We start from the raw sequence: 25,765 nt of genomic DNA on the forward strand, positions 1-25,765 counted from the left end.
CTCCCACTCTCCCGTCACACCTCGCCAAAAGTCAGTTTTCCTTCCCCACGACAACCTCTTCATTGCTTCAGCCCGGCAGCCACCGTTTTGGGTGGAGGCAAGCGGGCTTGGATGTCTCTGGATGGCCCAAGAATGCTAATGAGGACCGAGGAACCAAGCAAAATCAGAAAAATGACCTCGCCACCAGAGGCAGAGGTGCACAGAACAGGCTAATTGCAAGCATTAGGCTAATTAAAAGCAAATTGGCCCCTGCAATTATAGACTCAGGTTTCCAGGTAATGATGAGCCGGACGGACGGGGGTAGATGTGGTGACGTCAGAGCTAGGAAGGGACCTCACCTCCTCCGTGGAGGGGGATCCTTGGCCATGCAGTGATAAAGCCCGAGCATCCAGGAATGTTTACAGATCAGCATGGAGGGGCCCCGCCTTACTTCCTGAGTCACAGTCAGGACCAACTCTTGAGAGAGGCTAAATAAATGCGGGAGGAGGATTGGAGGTCAGCATATATACCATACCATCAGCCCCAAACACATTTCTTACCAACCTACCTTGGTTCCGGTTTGAGTTAAAGCTCTGCCTTCTGTTACACATTGTTCATATATACACATCTAACGATAACTGATATTTGGATAACTATCTACAGTTTATAAAAGGCTTCCATATAGATATAGATATAGATATAGATATAGATATAGATATAGATAGACATATTACTCACCTAGTGATCAGCTAGTTAAGTGGCTAGTGATACTAATCCCATTTTTTAGAACAGGAAACAAAAGCTCGGAGAGATTAAGTGGTTTGCTACAAATCACACAGCTGCTCATTTGGACCAGGATTTGAATCTATGTCTTCAAGTTCTAGATGGGCCTCCTTCCCACCACGGGCAGGCAGCATACTCACTCTCTCTCATTATTATTAACACACAGCCCAGAATTCACTTATCCGACCGACTAGCACTACTTTGGGAGGCGCAAGGAGAACTCCAGCAACGGGGCACACTCTGGATGGACGTGACGAGGAGGGTAAGGACGCACCGAGCGGGAAGGGGGCTCCAGGACAGAGTCCTGTGCCCGGAGGACATTAGAGGAGCCAAATCCCCTCCATCCGGGCACCTGCCAGAAGTCCCCAGAAGTGTGACCTTCTGGGGGATTGTCCTGGGAACGAGGCGTGGCTGTCTCACCACGACGTTCTGTGCTGGCAGGACTGCACTGCATCAGAGGCTCCAGGAAAGCCTGAGAAAGGAAGTGGGGCCATTGGAGGACTAGGGGCATTTAGCCCAGGACAAGGACACCTGGGGGGCTTGGAGGGAGGGAGATCCCAACACTGTCTTCAGATCTCTGTGTTTCTCACACACACTAACCACAGTAAGATAATAGGAGCAAACACGTGTGTGGCTCTCATCGGCATGATTCTACCTGCTCTGTAGATAGGACAGACATGCACCTCTGTTCGCAAGAAGTGCATACAATAGGTAACTTGCTTCTCTTAGTCTTACAGTTGGAGAAACTGAGGGACAGAGATTTAAGTCACTGTTGAGGTCGTGTCATGGGTAGGTGACAGAGCCCAGGTTCAACCCGAATTCCACCCCCCTACCCCCGACGCCCCCTGACCCTCATCACTGCCATCCTGATGACTGCATAAACTGTCTTTTAGGAAAAACCAAAGACTCAAACAAATGACAACAGATGGGTTATTCATACTTTAAAAACCTCTTAAATCTCACTCCTAATCAAACAAATGCATTAAAACAATGAAGCAGCGATGGATTAAAGCAATGAAAATGTTACCATGTTCCACGCTGACGCTCGTATAACAAAACGCGTTCTCAAACACAACTGCCGGGAACGTAAATTAGTAATTTCCAACAAAGAATTTGGCAAAATATGTCAAAATATTTTAAAACACAGCAATTCCCTGTTGGTGGGAACGCAAACTGGGGCAGCCACTCTGGAAAACAGTATGGAGGTTCCTCAAAAAGTTTTAAATAGAATGGGGCGCCTGGGTGGCTCAGGGGGTTAAAGCCTCTGCCTTCGGCTCAGGTCATGATCCCAGGGTCCTGGGATCGAGCCCCACATCGGGCTCTCTGCTCAGCAGGGAGCCTGCTTCCTCCTCTCTCTCTCTCTCTGCCTGCCTCTCAGCCTACTTGTGATCTCTGTCTGTCAAATAAATAAATAAAATCTTAAAAAAAAAAAAAAGTTATAAATAGAATTACCCAACCATCCAGCAATTGCACTACTGGGTATTTAGCTAAAGAATACAAAAATACTAATTCAAAAGGATACATGCACCCCTATGTTCATAGCAGCGTTCTTATAATGGCCAAGATACGGAAGCAGCCCAAGTGTCCATCCACAGATGAACGGATGAAGAAGAGGTCGGGTATATATATATATAATGGAACGTTATTCAGCCACAAGAACGAATGAAGTCTTGCCATTTCCAAGGACATGGATAGAACCGGAGGGTATAATGCTAATGAACTAAGCCAGTCAGAGAAAGACAGATACCATGTGATCTCACTCATATGTGGAATTTAAGAAACAAAACAAACGAGCAAAGGGGGAAATAAGAGAGAGAGAGAGAGACAAACCAAGAAACAGAGTCTGAACTATAGAGAAGAAGGGAATGCCTACAGGAGGGGAGGTGGTGGGGGATGGGTGAAACAGGTGATGGGAATTAAGGAGAGCGCCGGATTAAAATAAAAGCTTTAAAAAAATAAAATAAAACACAGCAGTTCCACTTCTAGAAACGTGAACTAAGGGAAAAAAAATCATGGATATGTGCAAAGATTCAGATACTCGTGTATTCATTGCAGCATTGCTTTTAAAGACAAAAAACTGGAAACACCTAGTTTAACAAGGGGATCAATTAAAAAAACAGAATAGATAGATCATGAAACATCAGGAAGCCACTTATGTAAGTGACAAAAATATATCCTTGGCCCAAAATTTTAATAGTCCGTATGTGTATGGTGGTAATATAGTTACACGTCTATGCATGGATTCATAAAAAATACATGTATCAAAATGGCAAAATTACGTACCAAACCTCTGAGACGATTATGGGCTATTTTCATCTCTTCTCTATATGTTTTTCAATTTTTTTAATGAATATGTATTACCTTTCGACTCAGAACCATAATTTCTTTAATGTATATACTCTATTGCATTAATTCTATGTCTTGGGATTTATCCTAAGGAAATAATCCAAATGCAGAAAAGGCCTTATGCACACAAATGTTCATGTGTTATTGTGAAAGGAAAGTCAGGGTAACAACCTGAATGTCCCGATACAAAACCGGTTACATAAAATATGTTACATCCACACATTATTATATGCTATTTTAATATGAAGAAAACCATCTTTATCACCACGGGAAAGAGAGCTGACTTGCTTTGTGCTGCTCCAAAGAATCACAACCAAAAGGCAGACCTCAGAAGTGGGCTGATTTTGATTCTATATAGAAGAATGTTCTAACCGTGGAACAGGCTGCCTGGCGAGGTAATGAGCTCCCCGTCGCTGGAGGCCAGTGCTCCCAGCAGGGAAGGAACAGAGGGCTCGTCGGGGCTTGGAGGGAGGCTGGACCAGATGGTCTCTAGGGGGCATCGAGAGGTGTGGGTGCTGAGCAGGAGCCCACCTGCACTGCTCGACCACCAAAGGAAGGACACTACGCAGCCTGCCTCAAGGCCTCTCCGTCTCTGTTTCACATTTATTTTTTTATTTTTAAGATTTTTATTTATTTTACAGAGAGAGAGCAAGAGAGGGAGCACAAGCAGGGGGAATAGGAGAGGGAGAACCTGGTTTCCTGCTGAGCAGGGAGCCCGAGGACACAGGGCTCCATCCCAGGACCCTGGGATCATGACCAGAGCCAAAGGCAGATGCTTAACAACTGAGCCACCAAGACACCCCCACATTTATTTCTAAATGTTTCCCAACCAAACCATTCTTTCCTCTCTAGATGTTTTTTTAAGTGGTTGGAGACTGGTCTGCTAAAGTCACCTCACTAGAATGCACTGGGCTCCCAGACCATCTCAGCCCAGAGCTCAATCCACGGCCTCTGACAGCCAGAACTCAGCAAGCTCTCCCTGATGCCCAGCGGTAGGCCTCCTCCTCCTGACTCTCCCCTGGGGGACCCACGTGGATCAGGTCCCTGCCAGGTGCCAAGCTCCGTGCCAATGGCTTCAGGGAACCTCGCTCCAGGCCAGCGAGGGGAGCACTGATGCCCAGGACCGAGCTTCTTCACACTGGCCTACGCCCCCTCTTCTCAGCTCACCTTCCCCTGCCCACTGCCCCAGGCCCCACGAGCTCCCTCTTCTGTGCCCGAGGGCCATAGGCCGGGCCTGGACATGCCGTGACGTCAGCCTGGGAGCCAGGGCTGGCTGCCCCGCGCTCACTGACTTTCTAGGTAATTACTTCATTTACACGGAGCAAGAAGATTCCGACTCAATAATCTAGGCAGACACGTTAAAAGTAATTATCTGTGCAATGCGTCCTGCACTGTCACCTTCCTGTGAAGACGGGAAAGAAAGCTGAACCCAGCAAAAAAAAAAAAAAAAAGCCCCCATTGTCTCGAGCCTCTGCAGCCGCCCGCCAGGATTAATTACACACCAGCGCTACCAGTCATCACCCGCCACTGATTGGAAAACCGAGGACTTTTAATAATTCATACCTGCAGCCCAGCACTCTGCACCCTTGTGAGGAGACAGAGAGAGCCGCCTGTTTTCTGCAAGGGAGCCCAGCAGCGGGCCTGGAGGCCTGCCCGGTCCCTCCTGCCGCTCCCACCTGGAGATGGCTCCCAGCCTCAGGCCACTACCCCCATCTGTGGGCCCGCTGTGGGGAGGGAGGCGCTGTGTCTCCCTGGGACCTCCCTCCCACCTCCTCCCCACCACCAGGATCTGCTCATCTCCTGCCCCAGCTGAAATGCAGCTGCTCTGAGGTAGAAGTCCTCCCCAGCGCCGTGCGCCCCCAGAGGGGCCTAGAAGCCAGGATTTGGGGGATTTGTAGGGCGGGTGCCTATGATCTGGCCGAGACCATCTGGACAGGCAGCTCAGGCTGAGACCTGCCCACAGGGCTCCCACCCCGGGCGTTCAGGAGAACCCAGAACTCCCCCCACCCCCCAGGGGAGTAAGCCACGGAAACCACCAGATTGAGGGCGACGGGTCTATAGGGATAGGGAAGGACTGCAAGCTCAGAAGACCTCCTCCCTCTCTGGCTCGGACTCGGACTCCACCCCCCACCTCCACCTTCTGCAGCCCTCCCCTACCCCTGCACCCTAGGGCCGGCTCCCTCTGGCCTGCCTCTCCCCATCTCTGGCCTTCCTGGGCTCCGGCCCCCTCTCTTCCCTTCCCTGGCTGGCCTGCAGTCACAAAGAGCATCTCTCCAGGCTCTTCTCTCTTCCCCCTCTGCCTTCCTAGCAAACTGCCCCCCTCCCCCTCTGATCTCTCACCACCCCTCTCGGCCAGCTCCCCCACCTTGCTGCTTTCCCCAGCACCTCACACAATAAGGCCCCGCTAGCCACAGCCTGACCCCACCATTATAAACCCATCCCCTCGGACCCATGGACCAGGCCTCAGCTCCTCAGGTGCCCCCCACTAAACCTGAGATCCCAGAGATCAGCTGCCCCTAGGAATTCAAGAGCTCAGTGGCCCTGGGCCCCAACCTCAGACCCACAAAATGGACATGGCTTGACCCCTCGGCCACACAGAGGGAGCTGAGTCTCTGGGGCTGACCCGAGCCTGACCCTGGGACCCCTGCCGATCTCCCCTTCCTGCTGGCCTTCAACTCACTTCTGGCAAGATTAGAGGCAGGGTGGGGCTGGCTTCTTTGCTCTCGCCAGGCTGGGGGGGCCCAGCTAGACCCCAGGAGGCAGGCAGCCCCAAAGCCCCAAAGCCAGCCTCACCCAAGAGATGCGATTCGAATGTAATAAATTCCAACATCAGCCCTTACCGGGGATTCTGGAGGAGGGGTGGGGGCACGGAGCAGGTTATAATTAGCATTCTCAGCATCCATGATCCCCAAGTAAGGCTGCCAAGAATGAGGGATGGGGAAGGCAGTGGCCCCGCAGTGCCAGCAGCCGGGACTCACAGGGCAGGCGGCTGGCAGCCTGACCAGGGCTCAGCCTTCCTCCTCCCGCCTCAACCAGAGGATGCATCAGAACAGACTCACCGGCTCCGGAGGCGGCATGAGCCCCGCCGCGTTGAAAAGCTAGAACTCTCCGCACTCCCCGAGGCACCCCTCCCCCAGCTCTGGCCAGCCGGGGTCCTCCTCCCCCGCCCCTCAGGGCCCCCTTCTGAAGAGCGGGGCTCTGGCTCCAATCTGGTCTAATCAGTCATCTCTCCGGCTGGCAGGTCCCTGGCGCAGGGCGAGGATGCTGTTGCGGTGACTGCGGGATCCAGCATCTTTCCCAGGCAGAAGCAGCTGGGCATGCTCCATGGGCTCCCGTGGGGATTTCAGGGCCACGTGACTCTCCCTCCCCAAGCTGTCACTTAGGATCAGGAGTAAATAGTCCCTGGAAAGGTTTAACTCCATCCACACCGGCAGCAAGCTGCTAGGCACCCATGCTTCCCGCCCATGGCAGAGTACTTGGACACAGCCTCCTGGCCTTCCATCACCAGGAAGAGCTGCCCCCCCCCCCCCAAAGGGGATCGGGCCACCTTCCTCTGCCTAAGCTGCAGTTTGTTGTTCTCCCACTAGAGTGCAGGGAACCGGAAGGCATGGGGGTGGAGGGGGGCTGGCATCATGGGGGCTCAGCACACCTGCCTGGGGGCGCCTTTGGTCTCTGGGGCTCTCCACCCAAGGGACAGGCACATCTCTGGGAGTCAGGAGGGCTTGGTAGGGGCCCTGGCACCTTCACATCCCCTCCCCAGCACAAGGAATTGCAAGACAGAACATGGGCCGCTGGTAGAAGCCCATGACAAGGTGCAGGGACCTCTCAGGTCTCCAACCGAAGCTGGTGTCCGGTGACTAGGCAAGACTAGACCAGAGCCGGGGGGGTACCTGCGTCTGTTCAGAGGCAGAAGGGAGGCTCCGGAAAAAAGGAATGCAGCCTCACTTCTGCTGCAGGCAAGCCCATGCCCTTAAGAGAGCTCTCTCGCCACCTCTCTCTCTCTCTTTCTCCAGCTCAATTTCCTTCTCTTCACATTTCTGTGGATGCTGGAACAGTAAGAGATCCTCCGTGACCACGGGTGAGTGCAAGCGGAAGGCTGAGTTTCATAACCAGCTTCAGAAAGATGAAAAGAAGATGGGGTAGTCTCACCTGAACTTCTAGGCAGGCTTGCGGGCTCTTGGATCTCCCTGTTCCTGAGACCCAGAAGTTGTAGGGGAAACCAGAGGAGCTCCGGGGGTCCCTTCTGAGGACAGAAATAGTTCAAGAAGCAGGAGCCCGACGAAAGGCATCTGTGGGGACTCACCCACCTGACTATTCTCTCTTTTCTGAATATTTATTATCACAACAACTTGATTTCAAAAAATGAAGCTTCTCTTTACTTACATGCACTGCTTATCTTTCTCTGTGGGTCTCTATTAATGGGATCTGAGTATAAGCCTCATCTAACCAACGGAAGTCCTTTCCTTTATTTTTTTTTTTAAGATTTTATTTATTTGACAGACAGAAATCACAAGTAGACAGAGAGGCAGGCGGGGGGCGGGGGGAAGCAGATGGATGGATGCGGGGCTTGATCCTAGGACCGTGAGATCATGACCTGAGCTGAACGCAGAGGCTTTAACCCACTGAGCCACCCAGGTGCCCCCAGAAGTCCTTTCCTTTAAAAAGAACCTGCTATGGGAGAAGCAGGAGCACAGGCTTCCATTGCCAGGGTCCAGAAAGAAGCCTGTTAGCGAGGTGGGCGGGGGGGTCATTCCTGGGATCTGACCCACACCCCACTCCCACATGCCTCAGAGAAAGCTCCTGCAAGGACTGTCCTTCCAACCCCAGAGCAGGCCAGGCCAGAGTTGAGAATCTCAGGTTAGGGCAGTGTGCATCTGTCTGCAGGTCTGACTTAGGGACCCCCCCCTATACTGCTCCCCCAGCCCCGCTGAGATGCTGTGTTCCGTGGCTGTGAGAAAGGCACTCAGCTGAAGGGGCAGAGAAATCCTGGATGCAGGCCTAGTGCCAGGCAGGACTGATTAAGCCCAACCCACCTGCCCTGGCTCTCCAGGACTTGGCAAGCCTGCCCACTGCAGGCAGGGGGAGAGCCGGTTTCCAGCCAAACAAAGATGAGGGGCTCTGGGGGCGTCTAGGGCCTTGAGGAGCCAGTGGGGCAAAGCAGGGTTGGGGCCAGAGATTACAGCATCCAGGGGGAGACAGGCAGGATGGGGAAGGGGACAAGGACCCGAGCCCACAACCCACACAATCCTCGGGCAGCTGAAAAAGGCCGGAGACAGACAGAAGGGCCTGCTGGGAGGGTTTCCTCTCTGGCAGACAGAGGGCAAGGGCTGCAGACAGATCCTCTGAGCGGGCCCTGCGAAAGGCTCTGGGCGATCTGGGCGGCCCTGGGGGTGGTGAGAGACCCAAGGGAGGACGGCTGCTGGGTCAGTGCCTTTGTTTTGGGGAGCACAGTGAGGGCAACATTGCAGCAGGAAGGTCCCAGAGTCCCAGCAAGGGTGAGTGAAGAGGAACAAGTCCCTTCACCAAAAGTCCCTTCACCAAATCTACATTCTCTCTCTCGGGAGCCCAGCAGTGGAGAAGCAAGACTTCTGCGACACGCAGGTGCAGAGGGCATAAGGAGGAGGGAGGGAGGGAGGAAGGATCCTGAAGAAAGCCCCCCTTAGAATCCATGCCCCTGGGGCTCAAAGGGGAAAGTCTAAAACTCCGGGTCACTACCAGTCCCTAAACACTCGGGCCTCCCTGCCTCTTGAAGATCACAGTCCAGGCGGCCGTGGAACCGGCCGTGCAACGAATGGACTTGTTGCCCCCCCCAAGTCAACACAGGGCCCCCCCCACCTCTGCCAGAGTGAACCAGCTGGGGAGAGAAAAGGGAGCCCCCTGTGGGGAGCTATCCTTGAGGACCTGCGGAGTTCCGACCCCAGTTCCTCCCCTTACCAATCATCTAGCAACTCAGAACAAGTTATTGGCTGTTGGGTCTCAGTTTACTGCATCTGCAAAATGGGGTTTCCCTTCCCTGAGCCACATACCATTCAGGACCTGTTGTCCTCTGTCTCATTCTCGACTGCTCTGCAAGGTCATGGGCCCCTTCTGAGGGCAGAGCTGGTCCAGTCGCTAAGGATCAGATTTGTTCCCCTGTGACTTCTCTCCTTTGTCCTGTCTGACCATTGGAGACAGCAGAGGGGAACCTCTCAGGGAGCCACTGCCCCTGGGGGACAACCGGCTTGAGTCTCTGAGACCACTGCCATTGGAAGCTGGAGGCAGAGCCCCGGGGTTTGACAGCCCCTGTGAGCTGCACTGAGCAGCCCGTGGGGGGCGTGGGAAGCACAGGTGCCATGACTCCGCGTTTTGGCCTCTTCTCGGAAGACGGAGGAAAAAGTGAGAGCAGCTGCGTGGGGCTCCCGGGGAGGCCAGTCTGGCGGTGACCCGTGGGGGCACCAGTGTGGGGAGGGGGGCAGTCAGGGGGGCCCAAAGCGGGAACAAGGGTTATCTGGGCTCTGCAGAAAGCATCGCTGCCATGTCTCCCTCCTGCCAACTTTGGAGAAAGACAGAGGCGCTGGTGGAGACAGAATTGGCAAACCGGGCAGCTGGCCGCCTTAGCAGGAAGCGGGGGAGGAGCCGGGGGCCAGAGAAAATCAGGAATGGGTGTAAAGCAGCCAGATCTCTAAGTGTCTGAAAGATCTACCAGACCCACAGTGGTTGAGATGTGGCAAAGGATGCTGGAGATGGTCCTGGTGGGACTGTGTGTCCCCCCCGGAGCAAAGGCTTCAAAGCCTTTCTGGGGCCGATCCTGTGTGCTTTGGCGCCCTCTTCTGGTCCGATGTGGTACACGCACACAAACCCGCCAGGGGTTTCCGCCACATTTTAACCCAAAGCTTTTTCTCTTCTCTCTTGCACCACCTGCCTGTAAGCCACACCCTCAAAACCGCAGGCAGGCTAGGGCTATGACATTGTGGGTACCATGAGAGTCACCTCCCAAACACCGAGCGGGGAAGGGTCACTGATAGACAATGATCATGTTCGTCTGATCCCGCAAAGTGTCAATGTTTGCTCACTGCAATTTGACTCCTCCACACAAGAAGGAAAAAGAAATAGCTTCTCAAGTTGTCTGTGTATCTGACTTTTTTTTTTTTTTAAGATTTGTTTATTTATTTAACAGAGAGAGAGAGAGAGATCACAAGTAGGCAGAGAGGCAGGCAGAAAGAGAGGAGGAAGCAAGCTCCCCGCTGAGCAGAGAGCCTGATGCGGGGCTCAATCCCAGGACCCTGAGACCATGACCTGAGCCAAAAGCAGTTGCTCAAACCACTAAGCCACCCAGGCGCCCCCCTGTGTATCTGACTTTTATTGCTACCTCTCAGGATCCACGTCCGGGGTCTTCACCCACCAACCCAACGTCACAAACCTTTGTAGGGAATGGATCACGCAGGGAACCATGAAAACGAGTGGGCCAGTGGCTGTCCGTCCCATCCTTCCTTCTTTCCTTCCCCCCCTCCGCTCACTCACTCAGTGCAGTCAGGGTTTCTTGAACAATCTCCGCCACCCACCACCATTCTGAGCGAGGCACCAAGGCAGCCAGAGGCAGCTGTGGCGTGAAGCTAGGCACCCAGCCTGCGAAATCAGGCAGACACGGGGCTGAATCCCAGCTTCGCTTCCCCCAAGCTTCATGACATTGAACACATTTTTTTTTTTTTAACTCAGTTTAAAATCTCAGTTTTAAGTCTCAGTTTTCTCCTTCCTTGTTAAAACAGCCGGGGATGATAGTACTTCCTTCATAAAGCTGTGGTGGGGACAGGATGAGACCACGTAGTAAAGCTGAGCTCTCGGGGAGGCAGGCCACTGCCACTCCCGATGCACGGGGAGGCCACTGAGTGCAGGAACAGACGTGAAAGCGTAATAGCTTGGTAGCACTTCATGACAGTACATCATGAAATGACATTGCCTATGTTACCAGACTTGATGACCGCACTATGTCTCCCCTGCTCTCGATGAGTTTTCAACCTAGACCCCTGTTCTCCGACTGGGGTGTCTGGACAGGTGCGGAAGCAGCACCCCCCAGGGACCAGTTAGAAACGCACATTCTCAGACCTTCTGAACCAGAAACTCCAGGGGTAGGGCCAAAGAATCTGTTTTAACAAGCCCTCCAGGTGATTTCAGTGCACCCTCAGGTCCGTGAACCACCAATCTAGGGAAAATAACACACACGTAAACAATTACAATACAGGTGGGCTTCCCTGAAGGAGTGATGTCATGGGCAGAGTTTTAAAGGAAAAGCAAGTGTTCACAGGTGGACACAAGCCCTGTGAGAGGAGAGATTAGCACTTGCAAAGGCTGGGGGCACGGAAGGGAGGTGTGTGTTGAGGGAACCACAAATGATCTGGTCTGCCAAACTGCGGAGTAGGGGAGGTGAAGCCAGAGGAAGAAGGCAAGAAGCCAGCTTATGAAGCCCTTTCAAGTGCCTGAGTAAGGAATTCAGATTTTTTTCCTGTAATTGATGGGAAGCACAAAAGAGTTTTAATGCAGAATGATGTGGCAATACAAATTCGGGCAAATACAGATGTGCATTGTGGAGAACAAGCATTCTTGCAGCAGTTTGGCCTGGGGGCAGGGAGATCAGTCCGGGAAGCTGCTAGAATGATCCAGGTGAGAGCCCATGGGGCAGGAATGCAGGCTCTGGCCACGGGGTGAGACATTTGGGAAGAGAACCGACTGGCAGTGGGGTGTGAGCCTGTCTCTGAGGGCTCAGCTCCGGTGGCGCTTCTGAGAAAGATGGAATCGGTGTTGGCGAGGAAAAGCTGATGAGTTCAGGACTGAGCACGCCGAACCCAGGGAGCTCACGATGCTCTGGACCTGCAGCCGGAGCAGGCGTTAGCTATGCCTCTGTTGTTTATCCCCCAGCATCTCCCGTTCATTCATTCCAGCAAATATCTCAGATTCCTATCATGCGCCGGCAAGGTTCTAAGACACGGTGGAACACGAAATAGCCAGGATCTGCTCTCAGAACTGACAGGGCAGTGGGGGCACCAGCAATAAGTAAGCAAATACAGAAACAGCAAGCTTCCGGCTACCTGGCAGGTGGTATGAAGAGGGTCTGGGAGAGAAAGCCTGGCTTGATGGAGCCTGAGACTCTTGATCTAAGTTTGAGCCCCACATTGGGCATAGAGTTCACTTTAAATAAAAAAGGGGGGAGGGTCTAAGGAGGAGCACAGTGGGGCAAGGGATGGGGTAGTCAGGAAAGGTCACTCTGACAAGATAACACTCGAGCGAAATGATATGTAGGTGCCAGATACACACACAAAAAAAGAGGAAACTGCTCTCAGGCAGAGGGAATAGCACATGCAAAGGTCCTGAGGTAAGACTGAATTTGGCACAAGGGAGGGAAAGAAAGATGAGAATCACCATAGCTGGCCGGTTATGGAAGAGGAGGCCAGAGAGGGTCAGGGCCAGGCCACAGCAGGTGGTACGTGTGGAGGGCCAGAGGAGAGGAGAGAATACGGGTGAAAGCACGTAGTCGATGGTCTCAAGCACCAGATGTATATAAGGAATACGCAGATGGTATCACCAAAGAGAAAGGAAGAAGTAAATCTTAACTGAAGCAAGGATTTCTGTTCAATTTCAGGGAACGCTCAGGCCATAGCAGCCATGTCCTATCTGACAGAATCACCATCTGTCAGAATGGACAGAATCTGTCCATTCTGGTTTTTGTTTCAAGAATGGGGTTAACGGGGCTGCCTGGGTGGCTCAGTCGGCTAAGTATCTGCCTTGGGTTCAGGTCATGATCTCAGGGTCCTGGAACTGGGATGCACATAGGGCTCCCTGCTCAGCGGGAAGCCTGTTTCTTCCTCTCCCTCTGCCTGCTGCTCCCCCTGCTTCTGTGTTCTATCTCCCTCTGTCAAATAAAGAAATAAAATCTTTTTTCAAAAAAAGAATATGGTTGGAGCACCTGGGTGGCTCAGTGGGTTAAGCCTCTGCCTTTGGCTCGGGTCATGATCTCAGGGTCCTGGGATCAAGCCCCGCATCGGGCTCTCCACTCAGCAGGGGGCCTGCTTCCCTCTCTCTCTCTGCCTGCCTCTCTGTCTACTTGTGATCTCTGTCAAATAAATAAATAAAATCTTTTAAAAAAAAAAAGAATATGGTTAAGATCCAAGCTGATGTAAGTGCCGGCTGGTCTCAAGGCAGGGGATAGAAGGATGAGCTCTCCTGACGGATGAATGAAGATTTGGAAGGAGAGCAGGAGCGGAAAGAGATGAGGAGGGCCCTTCTTCCCCCCACTGGGCCAGGGATTCCTCTGGCAGTGCCCACGCCCCAGCTGTCTGCACAGCCACGCTCTCCCAGTCCCATAGACTCTGAGGCCAGACCAGGCACAGGCCCGTGCACGCTGAGCCTCGCCCGTGGGAATGAAGCCAGAACCCAGCCTGCCTGGGAGATGGAGAGACCCAGGCCGAGTCCAGTCGGGTGGATGTGGACCACCCCAGCCCAAAGAGTTACCTTCTGCTGTCAAGGTCACCTCTGAGACACCTTCCCCAGGTGTGCGGTCAGCTGCCGAGAGCACCAGCTACCCCGGCCCCCACAGGGGTGTGACCAACCCCCAGAGAAACACAGAGCACTGCACACACTCCTGCCACCTCCAGGATCACACGGGCCCCAGCCAGGAGAGCAAGAGAGATGGGCTGGGCCTTGCCACCTCCCGGCCTGCCTGTCTGTGTGCCCTGGCTCACACCTTCCCTTCAACTGGTTCCACTTCCTGGGCATTCCACTTCCAGGCATCCACTTTTTGGGCATCCCGGGGCTGGGGCTCCTTCCTCCGAACCTTTGTCGAGCCTTTGTCCCCGTGTGTCTAAATCAGCCTTTTTACTTTGCTGAGCTGTCTTCTCCCTGCTTTCAGCCCAGCCCAACACTCCCCTCACCCACTCCAAGCCAGAAAACTTCCCATGACCGACACTAGCTCTTCTGTACCAACAGAAACACACACCCAGCTTTCTCTGCCGCAGTAGCTCAGAAGCCTAGAGGCCTCCTTTCATTCACAGAACACCACCCCCCCAACCCGCTCTAGGTCTTCAGGGCCCCAGCACACCTTTTAAGCACCTTCCCTCCCAAGCAGCCATCAGTGACAACGACAACAGTAGGCCCAACAGCCAGACCAGAAAGAAACCCCATCTTACTCACTTAATGAAATACACAGCTCCTTCCTGGGTAGAATCCATCTCCCAGCCCTTGGGCAATCCTGCGAGAAAGAAAAATCACAACATGACTCTCTCTTCTCAGCCCCACAAACCCAATTTGCATGCAGGAGGGATGGGGCGGAGGAAGCTAGGAAAATTCACAGACAAGCCAACAGTGCTCAAACCAACCATGTCACCCCTTTTGGTCCACTCTTCTTATCCATGTGATTCCAGCAAATAAGAGCCAGAGCGTGAATGGGACACTCCCTGTGAGCGGCAAAGTCACCAAATGGATCACGGCCTCGCACGGTTTGCTTGTTCATTCGACAAGCTTTTCTTGAGCATCTCCTTGGGGCCAGGCCCTGTGCTGGCCTGAGATAGAGCAGTGAATGCAAGGACGCTCAGGGTCGTCCCACAGCCCCCTCGCCTCGAGTCACAGAAGCATAAGCCCCAGGCCTCCTAGGATCAGACCAGGACTCAAGCCTGCAAACCCTAGCCCATCACCTCCAGACAGGAAGTTGAAGACTTAGGAAATCAGTCCCAGGAAAATGGAGAAACTTAAAAAAAAAAAAAATTTCTAATCGACATGTAATTGACACACATTATATTATTTGCAAGTGTACAGGGTAATGATTTGTTATTTGGATACATTGAGAAATGATCACAAGGCTAGTTGCCATCCATTCCCATACACAGTGGCAATTTTTTTCCTTGTGATGGGAATTTTGGGGATTTACTCTTTTGGCAACTTTCAAGTGTGTGTCAACTCCAATATCATTGACTACAATCACCACGTCGTACATTATGTATTTATTATGTAATTGGAAGTTTGTACCTCTTGACCTCCTCCACCCATCTGGCTCCCCATCAGCTCCCCTCTCCTCTAGACCACGATTCTCATCCATTACTAATGACTTTGGTTGGGTTTGTTCATTTGTTTTGCTGTTCGGATTCCACATAAATGTGAAATCATACGGTATTCGTCTCATTTCACTCTGCGCAATTTTCTCAAGGTCGATCCTCGCCATCACAAGATTTTGTTCTTTTCCATGGCTGAGTAGTGTTCTGTCGGGTGTATCTACCACGTCTTCACCCCCTCATCCATCAGTGGACACCCAAGTTGTTTCCATATCATGACTGTTGTCAATAATGCTGCAATGAGCAAAGGAGGGCATACATCTCTTTGAATTAGTGTTTTTGTTTTCTTAGAATAAATACCTAGCAGGGGAATTGCTGGAACATAGGCAGTTCTGTTTTCTTTTCTGAGGAACCTCCACGCTGTTCTCCAGAGTGACTGCACCAGTGTACATTCCCACCAACAGTACAAGAGGGTTCCCCTTTCTCCACATCCTCGCCAAAGCTTATTATTTCTAGTCTTTTTGAGAAGAGCCATTCTAACAGCTGTGCTGTAATACATCATCGTGGTTTTGACTCCATTTTCCTGATGATCAGTGATGCTAAGCATCTTTTTTTATATGCCTATTAGCTAGCTATATGTCTTCTTTGGAAAGATGTCTATTCAGGTCTTCTGCCCGCTTTTTGATCAGATAGTTTTTTGTTTTGGGTTTCTTGTTTGTTTTCTTGGTGTTTTTTTATTTTTTGTTTTTGTTGCTGAGCTATAGGATTTCTTTATATATTTTGGATATGAACCCCTTGTCAGATATATGATTTGCAAACATTTTCTCCCATTCCGTAGGTTGCCTTTTCATTCTGTTGATGGTTTCTTTGGCTGTGCAGAAACTTTTTAGTTTGATGCAGTCCTATTTGTTTATTTTTGCTTTCGTTGCCCTTGCCTTTAGAGTCAGCTCCAAAAAATCATCACTGAGACCAATGTCACGGAGTTTACTGCCTGTATTTTCTGCTAGGAGTTTTATGGGGTCAGGTCTTATATTCAAATCTTTAATCCACTTTGAGTTAAATTTTGTGTATGACAAAATAGAGGTCTAGTTCCATTCTCCTGCATGTAGCTGACCAGTTTTCCCAACACCATTTAAAGAGACTATCTTTTCTCTATTGCATATTCTTGCCTCATTTGTTATAAGTTAATTAACTGTATATGCTTAGGTTTATTTCTGGGAGTCCCTGAAATAAACATCATTTGAACATGGTAAATGATCCTACTGATGTATTGTTGAATTCAGTTTGCTAATATTCAGTTGAGAATTTTTGCATCTCTGTTCATCAGGAATATTGGCCTGTCGTTTTCTTTTTTCATGATGTTTTTGTCTGGATTTGTTATTAGGGTAATGCTAGCCTTATAAAATGAATTTGGAAGCAATCCCTCCTCTTCAATTTCTTGGAAGAGTTTGAGAAAATCGGTATTAAATCATTGAATGTTTGGTAGAATTTACTAGTGAAGCCATCTGGTGCTCGGTTTTTGTTGGGAGGTTTTTGATTACTGATTTAATCTTCTTACTGTAATCACTGCATTCACATTTACTATTTCTTTGTGATTTGGTGTTAGAAGATGGCATGTTTCTAGGAATTTATTCCTCCCTTCTAGGTTGTGTAATTTGTTAGCATATTATCATTCATTGTAGTATCTTATGATCCTTTGTAATTCTGGGGTGTCAATTGTAACTTCTCTTTCATTTCTGATTTTACTTATTTGAGCCCTTTCTTTCTCTTGGTGGGTCCAGCTAAAGTTTTATCAATTTTGTTCATCTTTTCTATTGTCTTTCCAGTGTCCATTTCAATGATTTCCACTCTGAGCTCTGTGACTTCCTTCCTTCTACTAACTTTGGGCTTCGTTTATTACTCTTTTTTCATTTCCTTTAGGTGTAAAGTTGGATTGGTTATCTGAGATTTTCTTGTTTCCTGAGGTACGACCATATTGCTACAAACTTTCCTCTTGGAGCTGTTTTTGCTACACCCCAGGGATTTTGGAATGCCATCTTTTTTTTTTGTTGTTTTTTTAAGATTTTATTTATTTATTTGACAGACAGAGATCACAAGTAGGCAGAGAGGCGGAGAGAGAGAGAGGAGGAAGCAGGCTCCCCACAGAGCAGAGAGCCTGATGTGGAACTTGATTCTAGGCCCCTGAGATCATGACCTGAGCAGAAGGCAGAGGCTTAACCCACTGAGCCACCCAGGCGCCCCTGGAATGCTGTATTTCTGTTTTCATTTGTCTCAAGGTATTTTTTCATTTCTCCTTTGATTTCTTGGTTGACCCACTGGTTGGTCAGTAACGCATTATTTAGTCTCCATACATTTGTGATTTTTCTGGTGTTCTTCTTGTAATTGATCTGTACTTTCATACCATCATGGTCAGAAAAGACATTAATATTATTTCCATCTTTTTAAATGTACTGAGACTTGTTTTGTGTCTTGACATATGATCTAGTCTGGAGAGCGTTCCGTGTGCACGTCAGAAGAGCACGTGTCCTGCTGGTCTGAGGTGGACTGTTGTGTATATACCATCAAGTTGCTTTTTGGTCTAATGTGTCATTTAAGGCCAATGTTTCCATACTGATTTTCTGTCTGATTGATCTATAAAAACTTTTTTTTACCACAGCTCTGAAAAAACTGATCCATGGAAATGCTCAGCGCAGAGAACTGCAGGCTTATAGGGGGAGCGAGAACTCAACAGCTGAGGAAGCTGACCCCAGCTCGGAGGAGCCTGGGCAATCCCTACAGGTGCTGGCAGCCCCTGGTCTCCAAAGACTGCTCTGTTAGGTACCCTTTTGTCCTACCCATCCTCCCCGCCAAAAAATCCTGCCTCCTTGGCCAACTGGATGCCTCCACCCAGAAGCAGAGGGGGAGTCTTCTGAGAAACTCAAGGGAAACCACTGTCAGAGGTGGGGACAAGCAGGGTGCTAGTGGAGATCCATCCTTTTGGGCGTGCCAGAGCCCTGTGGCTGATATATTGCAAAACGGGTGGGGACTCTCTTGACAGTCACGTCTACCTTTCTGGTCCAGCCAAATATGTGCCTTGTGTATGAGCTTTAATAAAACAAAGCTATTCTATAGTGTGGTGGGCCCAGTTTCTAGCAGTCATTTTACTCACCCCTCTTTAGAGGGTCTATATTTCCTTTTTGCTGTTGGTGGTGATGCTGTTGCTTCAATGCGGTAGGAAATCCAAGGAGCCCACCTCCCCTCTCAGGACCTGGTTCATAGAAACTGTAAGACCAGCTACCCCTTAGGGCTTCCTTCCTCTAAGCTACACATTTTACCACCATTAGCACATTTAATTCGCACGGTATATAATAGGTATCGGCTTGAACATTTTTATCTGTGAGGAAACTGAGGCCCAGAGAGGTTAATCACCTTGCTTAAGGTCACACAGGAAGTGTCTAGGCCTGGCTGTGAGTCTGGTCTCCTGCTTCCAAAGCTGACATTCTTTCCTCTGTGCTGCTCCATAAATGCTACTTGTTCCCCCTCCGTCCCTGTGGGAGGACGTTCCCATTCAGAAGGGCGTGGGTTGGCAGTCTCCCCAAATAGAGGGATCCCCATTGGGTCAGAATCATAAATAATCCTGCCACTGTGATGTGCCTGGGAAAGAGGCCAGTGTGGATTATGTCCCCTGCCTTTTCCAGCAACTTCCCTCCACACTGCCCTCTCTGCCCGGGCAACACCAAGAGAGCTTATATTCCTGTCCAGGCGGAGTGCCCGCGGAGGCAGCTGCCCTCCCGGCAAGCTTCAGGGGCATCTTAACCCCTTCCCAGCCTCGGACAACCAGTTGGCTGCAGCCCCAAATGACATAATTGGCTTGAAGGCTCTTATTCATCTTCCGATCCTCCCTGGAGTCATAATGAGATAGATGGAATTAGATTTTAAACACTGACAGCAGCAAAAACACCAACCCAGAAGAAGAATGCAGCCCGGCCTTGGGGTCCAGAGGCCCTGCTTCATGTCAAAAATAAGAATAATGACAGTAACAGCAGCAGTCCCCTCCACGGACGGTGATTCTCTCGGTAGCCTTCTCGATAATCTTTGGAGGTTCCTAATCCTATCTCTGGCTTACGAATGAGGAAGCCAAGCCCCGGAAGATTTCAGCCCCTTGCTCAGGACCACACTCATAGAAAGTAGGGCCGAGATTTGAGCTCAGGTCCCTCTGCCTCCAGCGCATAAGCATTTAACCCCAACACGGCTTCACTTACTAGCTCAGTGGCCTTGAGCCAGACACTTCCTCTCTGCTCTTCAATTTTCCTACCTATAAAAGGAGTTGGGCTCCAGGGTCCCTGAAGTCCCTTCCAGCTCTAACAACACAACAACTCCCACCCAGAATATCAAACAAAGGAGGCTCTGGGCAGGCCGACACCTTAACCCAATGTGTCCAGCAGCACCAGCAGACCCCCCACGAATGATCACGACTCCTAGAACCACATGTCTGGTGTGCGGTCAGGCAAAAGGCTCGAAGGCCAGTGCGGGCAGTGAGTGGTGGCATTCTGAAGATGACCGCTTGTCCACTTGAAGCACCCCAGCCCTTCTCCTTCTGGGTGTCTCTCCCTCCCCAGTTTAGACAGAAATCTTGCCTGTACATGTCCCCACTTTGTCACTGGCCTGCGAGGTTCTCGGGGGCTAGCAGTGGGGTCCTCTCCATAGGAAGCCACCAATGTGGGCCCTGACTCCTTTTCTTTCATGTTCTCCCCAGTGTGAGGGAATTCCTACTAGCCAGGTGCGACTATTAAGTTTAAACTCATTAAAATGTAAAACTCAGTTCCTCCACCACACTAATCACATGTCAATCACTCAGCAGCTACACAGGGTTAATGGTGACTCCATCGGGCAGCACAGAGAGAGAGAACGGTTCCATCACGGTATATGGTCCTATGGTACAGCACCACGAGCTGGGGTTCTGCCTTGGTCAGGAGCTCTGAAGATGGATGGGATTTTCTGATTGGGCAGAGGGATGTGAGAGAGTCAGATCTGCACCTCCCAAGGTGCTCTACAATACTAATTGTAGAGCTGGAAACCTGGAAAGACCCCAAGCTGAGTACCAACCCTCCTGCACCCTCCCCCAGATGGAGGTCCAAATGCTAAGCTGAATCCATCCATGGGAAAAAGCAAAAGTCAGAAGCAAAGTCAGGGCAGGGGATGTGTGACGCTGCTTCAAGCCATGGCTTCCTCCTCGACTGCAGAGGCAGGGACTGCCAAGCTCCTTACCTGGGCTGGAGGAGTGTCCACTCTGGATGGGGTATTCCGTGCCAGGGTGCACCCAGCTGGTTGACTTTTCCTCATCACTGCAGAAGACCAATAAGAACGTGTCGGATACAAGAAGGCCTCCCTGATTAGCACACCGCTCTCCAGAGTCACATCAACACTGACTGTCCGATCCCAGACACCTGAGATGAGTGAATCCATACCACCATTCATTCATTCATTCATTCATTCACAAAGCATTGCCTGGGGGGACACTGAGGATCCGGAAATCAGTAACATCTGACCCTGACCTCAAAGAATTTATAATCTGCCGGGGGGGCAACAGACACAGAAAAAATAGTTGCAAAATGATGGAACAGGAAGTATATGGCATCCCTACTACGGCTCTGCATAGAGATCATTATCTAGGAGCACTAATAAGGATGAAATTAAGGAAGGGAAACAGCATGAAGACTTCACTAGAGAGGGGACATTTGAGGTGACTGGTGAAGCCTCTGGGGAGAACAGGGAAGGTCCTTAATAGGCAGCTTCTCAATGGATACGAAAGGTCCCTGAGCATCTATAGTGCCAGTTTCTTTCACAACAGTCCCTCCTTCTGGGAATTTTACAGATGATGAATCTGAGGTTCAGAGAGGTTAAGAAACTTGCCTCAAATCATACAATCAATAAGTAAAGAAGCCCCGATTCTAATATCTTACTCCCAGCAAAGTGGGCTCCCCACCACTGCAGATCCTCTGGGTCTGGATCGGAAGGCAGATGAACCCATCAGCATTTCTCACCACGTCCCCAACCAAGTGAGACTCAGTTTTGCAGAGCCCGATGAGACCCAGCAGGAAGCATCTGACTTTCTCAGGCAATCCAAGGTCACAGAGGAGAGGAGCCTCAGGTCACCTGTATCATCCAGGCTTTAGGGTGGGGCCGTTGGGCCCAGGACAGGATTCCACTCACTGGTTTCAAAGTCTCATTAATGCTTTAATTAATATAGTAAACCCCACTAAGAAGGGTTCCACTAAATTTCTATTTAAGTAAGATATACAATACTGCACATACTTAAAGTGTACAATTCAAAGTTTTGACATATGTCCTGTGAAACTATCACCAAAATCAAGATGTGACTCCCCCAATTTTTCTTTGTGCTCCCTTGCAATTCCTCCCCCAAGCAACAACTGATCTGCTTCCTGTCACTATAGATTAGTCTGTGTGTTCTCAAGTTTTAGACCTTTATATAAATGAAATCATGTAAGCTAGATTCCTTTGTCTGACTTCTTTCTTTCTTTTCTTCCTCGTTCTTTTCTCTCTTCCCTTTCTTTCCTCTTTCTCCTCCTTTCCTGAGGCCGCATGTGTTCATAATTGATTCTGTTTCATTACTGAGCAATATTCCGTCATAGGCTATACCATGGTCATGGACATTCGGGTGGTTTTCAGTTTGGACCATTACATATAAAGCTGCTATGAATTATGAATCTCTGTGTCTGGGTCTTCATGTGGACACAGGCTTTCTTTTCACTGGATTTCAGAACTGTTTCCCTACGTCTGGACACCTGCTACGTACAAGGGGGGATTCCCCAGCTGACTCAGGCCTCTGAGGAGGAGAGAAGAAACAGAGTCCTGCTCTGGTGTCCCCAGAGCCCTCGGCGATGCCCTGTGATGTGGGCTTCAGCCCTGGGAGGCTGTGGGAGAGGAAGCCCAGGGCGGGGAAAGGCCGCCCGTACTAAACTGTAAGTATGTGGGGCCCACAGGTCTCAGGCACCCCGAGACCTGTGGGCCCCAATTCCTCCTCTCCTCCCGCAGTTGCTCCCTCAGACCGCACAACTACCCCCACCCCTCCCAGATATCATGGGCCATCCCAGGGTCGCAGAGGTGGACACAACCCCACCACACCTTCCCCTTCCTCCCCGTGTTCTGCTGCTGCTCTCCCCTTGTCAGCACCTGGCCCAGAACGATGCAATCCCAGGCTGTCTCCACCCCAGCTCTGGGCTGACAGGAAACTATAAAACTGGGAGGACTGATGTCACTGTAAACCCACAGTCCCCATGCTTCCCTGGGCACTATGGGCCTCCTGGAATCTTCTTTAGGGGCCCTGCCAGCTGCCATTTGCAGAGTGTTCTGAAGCTTCCCCACCAGCCTCAAGGCCCGCCCCTGCTTCTTCTCTCCCCCGTCCCCATTCTCAATGGACAATCTGTATGGCTTACTTCAAGAAAAAATAGAAACCATGAGGCAAGAGCTTCCTCGATACGCCCAACCAGCAACCCCCCAAACGTACCCATATCCCCACCTTAATACTTGCTTCTGCACTAGGGAGAAAGTGGCCTTTGCCTGGGTTAGAGTCCCCAGCAGGGCCTGTCTTTTCTAGAGCCTCATCCTATTGAGCATCATAGGACCATATCTTCAACTTCTCTCTCTCTCAGGTAATCACCCCTTTAGCCCCACTCTGCTCTGTGGCTTCCAGTCTGAGCCCCTCTCAATGCCACCTCCCTTCCACCTTCCTATCTCAGGCTCCCCTTCTTAGTGGCCCAGCATCCTTCTTGGAAACTAATCCCTTCAAGCTGTTTCCACTTCCTGCTCTCCCTCTCACCCATCCTCTGCAATCTGCTTTCTGTCCTCAGCCCTTCCCTGAAACCGCATTTCCTAAAGGTCATTAAAGAGCTCCCCAGTTCCTAAATCCAACAGATGCTCTCCAGTCTTCAGCTCATTTGGCCTTTCCGCATTGGCCATCCCTTCCTCCTAACAACTCCTCCCAACCTCACCCCCCATACACACACTCCACCCCCACCATCCCACAACCTCAGTCTTCTAGGGCAACACCCTGCCTTGGCCCTGGTGCTGTCCATCCTGAGATCCCTGGTCCCGCCTCCTCTATTCCTTCCTTCAACGCTGGTGTTGACTGGGCACCCCTGTTTTCTTGGTCACATACTTCTAGATGGTTCCATCCCTATGCAGTGAGTGACCCCTCTCCAGCCCAGGCCGCTCTCTTGAACATCCTGTACCTCAGGTTGCCTGTCAGACATCACTTCCTGCTGGTCCCACGAGGACCTCAAGTTCAATACTTCCCCCTGAACGTGTACTCCCCCCTACAACCTGTTCCTCATATTCTTGATCTCCGTCAAACTCTAGTTAAAATCTCTGAGATTCGTTTTTGATTTTTCCTTTTCCCTCTCTTCTCCCACACTCAGGCAGTAAATGAACACTCTCGCTTCTACTCCTACAGACTTCTGTATCCCCTCTGTCTCTCCTCACTGCTGAAATCCAACCCGTCTGCTCTCTCATGGACTTTGGCCGTTGCCTCTGACTGCCTCCATATGCCAAGTTTCTCCCCCCACCTCTGTGTTCTGTGTTCAAACTGTCACCTGCCCCCACCGGGCTGGCAGAGGGACACTTCTAGGTCTAAGTATAACGAGCCTCTTTGAAAAATCCTCTCTGGATTCCCACCACCTGCAGGACCACGTTCAAAGCCAAATGCACAGGGCTACCCCTTCCCATGCACCCTGCCCCCTCTTCTGCAGCACCCCAGTAGCCCCTGCTCCATGTCCACTGACCCCCTCAGAGTGTTCTAGACAATTTGTGTCTTGGCACCCGCTGACACCCACCTTCCCACAGGCCTCTGCTTTGGGGCCCCTTTCTCCCAGGTCCTCTGCTCCAGAATAAGCTCAAAGGTCTCCTCCAGAAGGCCCTCCCTCCACTCCCTGGAGAAAGGAGACTTCTAGTTCTTTCTTCCTTGTGTTCCTAGACCATCATGCAAATACCTCTAGAAGATATCTTCTTATTTCCTAAGTACTTATCTGCATTTTCTCCCTACCACCTTCAGGGGAAAACTCGTCTCTTACTGGGTTTTCTCTCTAATGCCAAGTGGTGTGCCACACAGAGAGGGACCACTCAAACGTTCACGGGGAGAAAGAGAAGCTGGAAGGCGAGCGAGAGTTTGGGAAGGAAGACAAGAAGAGGCAAATTAACCACGCAGGCCGGGGAGCTCATGGAAACACTCCACCCGGGTGGGATTCGCCATCTCCAGAGGTGGGGCTCGGGAATCGGCCTTTTCTCATAAATTCCTCAGGGGATTTTTATGAACTCCAAAGTCTCAAACCACAGACCAAAGGGGCTACAGTTTTAATACCAGGGAAGTTCTGACCCAGGGTCAACAACTTTCCCGGAGTTCATTTCTAAGATAATCTAATTACAGCATCAATTATGATCGTGGTGATGCTAATTACAGAAGGACCTAAAGCAGGTGTGGAAGCTGCAAAGGCGGGTCAGGGGTAGGGGAGAAGGCAGGGCACTAAAGTCCGAGGGTCCGGAGCTTAGTCTGAGCTCTGATTAGCAAGTGATTTGATCTCAGACAAGGACTCTGCATCTCTAGATCTCTCTTCCCCATCTGAGAAATGAGGGGGCTGCAGCCAAGGTTCCTTTCAGCTGTCAGGTTCTGTGAGTGGCTATCTTGAGGAAGGGGAAAAACCCCATCAGGTGTGGCTAACAGTTGAGACTGCTGTGCTTCTAGACTTGCTGTATTATCGGGAGATTTCTATCCTGGCAAAGAAGGACTATAGCAGGAGCCGGCCAAAATAGCACCAGCGGGGCCACTCTGTTATAATGAGATTATGCCAGAGCCATTTTGGTTTATGAAATTAATATAACGGTCCTAATATATTACGGAGAACAGCAAAGACTTCCTCTCTTTAAAGAACGCCAAATGCTCTGTGGGTATCTTCTCCTTCCCCTTGACCACAGCCCCAGAAAGAAGCAGGAAGGGAGAGGGGCTGCCAGCCTGGGAACACCAAGCCCTGGGGTGAGGCAAGGCCCGGGACAAGCGGCAGAGGCAGGGTCTCCCCACGTGATGTCACTCAGCCAAGTGTTCTCCCTGGAAAATCGGGGGAGGGGGCAAGAGAAAGAAGGGTCCCCTGGCCCTTTCAGTGGATGGAGCAGAAAGGAAGGATGGGCCCGCTGGGCACTGGATCCACGCATCCTCTTCTGGGCGGCCAGTGGCCCCCTGTGACTGGGGGGGTGGGGGAGCCGGAAAGGCCCGCACCTGCCCCGCCGCACCCTGCCTTTCCAGAGGAGGGCAGGCCCCAGCCGAGGCTGGACTTTGACCCATTGAGGAAAAGGCGGGAGACGCATTCAAACAGGCATGGTGATAAACTTATTAGTCATGCCCGCTGTTCCAGCCACCGCTTCCCCCTACCGCTCAGCCGGCCCCCAGCCCTGCCACCTTCCAAGTTGGACAACTCGGGGGAAAAAAAAAAAAAAAAGGCAAAACGAGAGAGACCAACGTACTTGATGAAGAAGACTCTCCCACCGCGGTCCACTCCGTAGGTCCACCGGCCGGGCAAGTCCAGCCAGTCAATCTCATCGGCCATCTCGGCGTCCAGAAGCCCCTCTCGCTCCGGGCCCCCCCCCCGGGGCGCGCG

General features: G+C 51.0%; 1 protein-coding gene across 11 annotated transcripts in view; it reads right to left on the minus strand.

The window, feature by feature from the left end:
• Positions 1-25,765, minus strand: part of PLEKHA6 (pleckstrin homology domain containing A6) — a 141,990-nt gene extending 116,225 nt beyond the window's left edge. For 4 of the 11 annotated variants that reach the window (XM_059413180.1, XM_059413179.1, XM_059413176.1 and 1 more), the window contains exons 1-3: positions 25,632-25,764; positions 20,370-20,446; positions 14,269-14,326 (exon numbers count right to left, since the gene is read on the minus strand). In XM_059413180.1, coding sequence (XP_059269163.1) covers positions 14,269-14,326; positions 20,370-20,446; positions 25,632-25,714 — 218 coding nt within the window. In that variant the 5' untranslated portion in view covers positions 25,715-25,764. Of the gene's footprint in view, positions 1-6,167; positions 6,407-14,268; positions 14,327-20,369; positions 20,447-25,631 lie in introns of those variants that run through there. The other 7 variants (XM_059413177.1, XM_059413175.1, XM_059413183.1 and 4 more) reach the window with 4 other exon arrangements.

The sequence above is a fragment of the Mustela nigripes genome, chromosome 10 (genome assembly GCF_022355385.1).
Source record: "Mustela nigripes isolate SB6536 chromosome 10, MUSNIG.SB6536, whole genome shotgun sequence".
NCBI lineage: Eukaryota > Metazoa > Chordata > Mammalia > Carnivora > Mustelidae > Mustela > Mustela nigripes.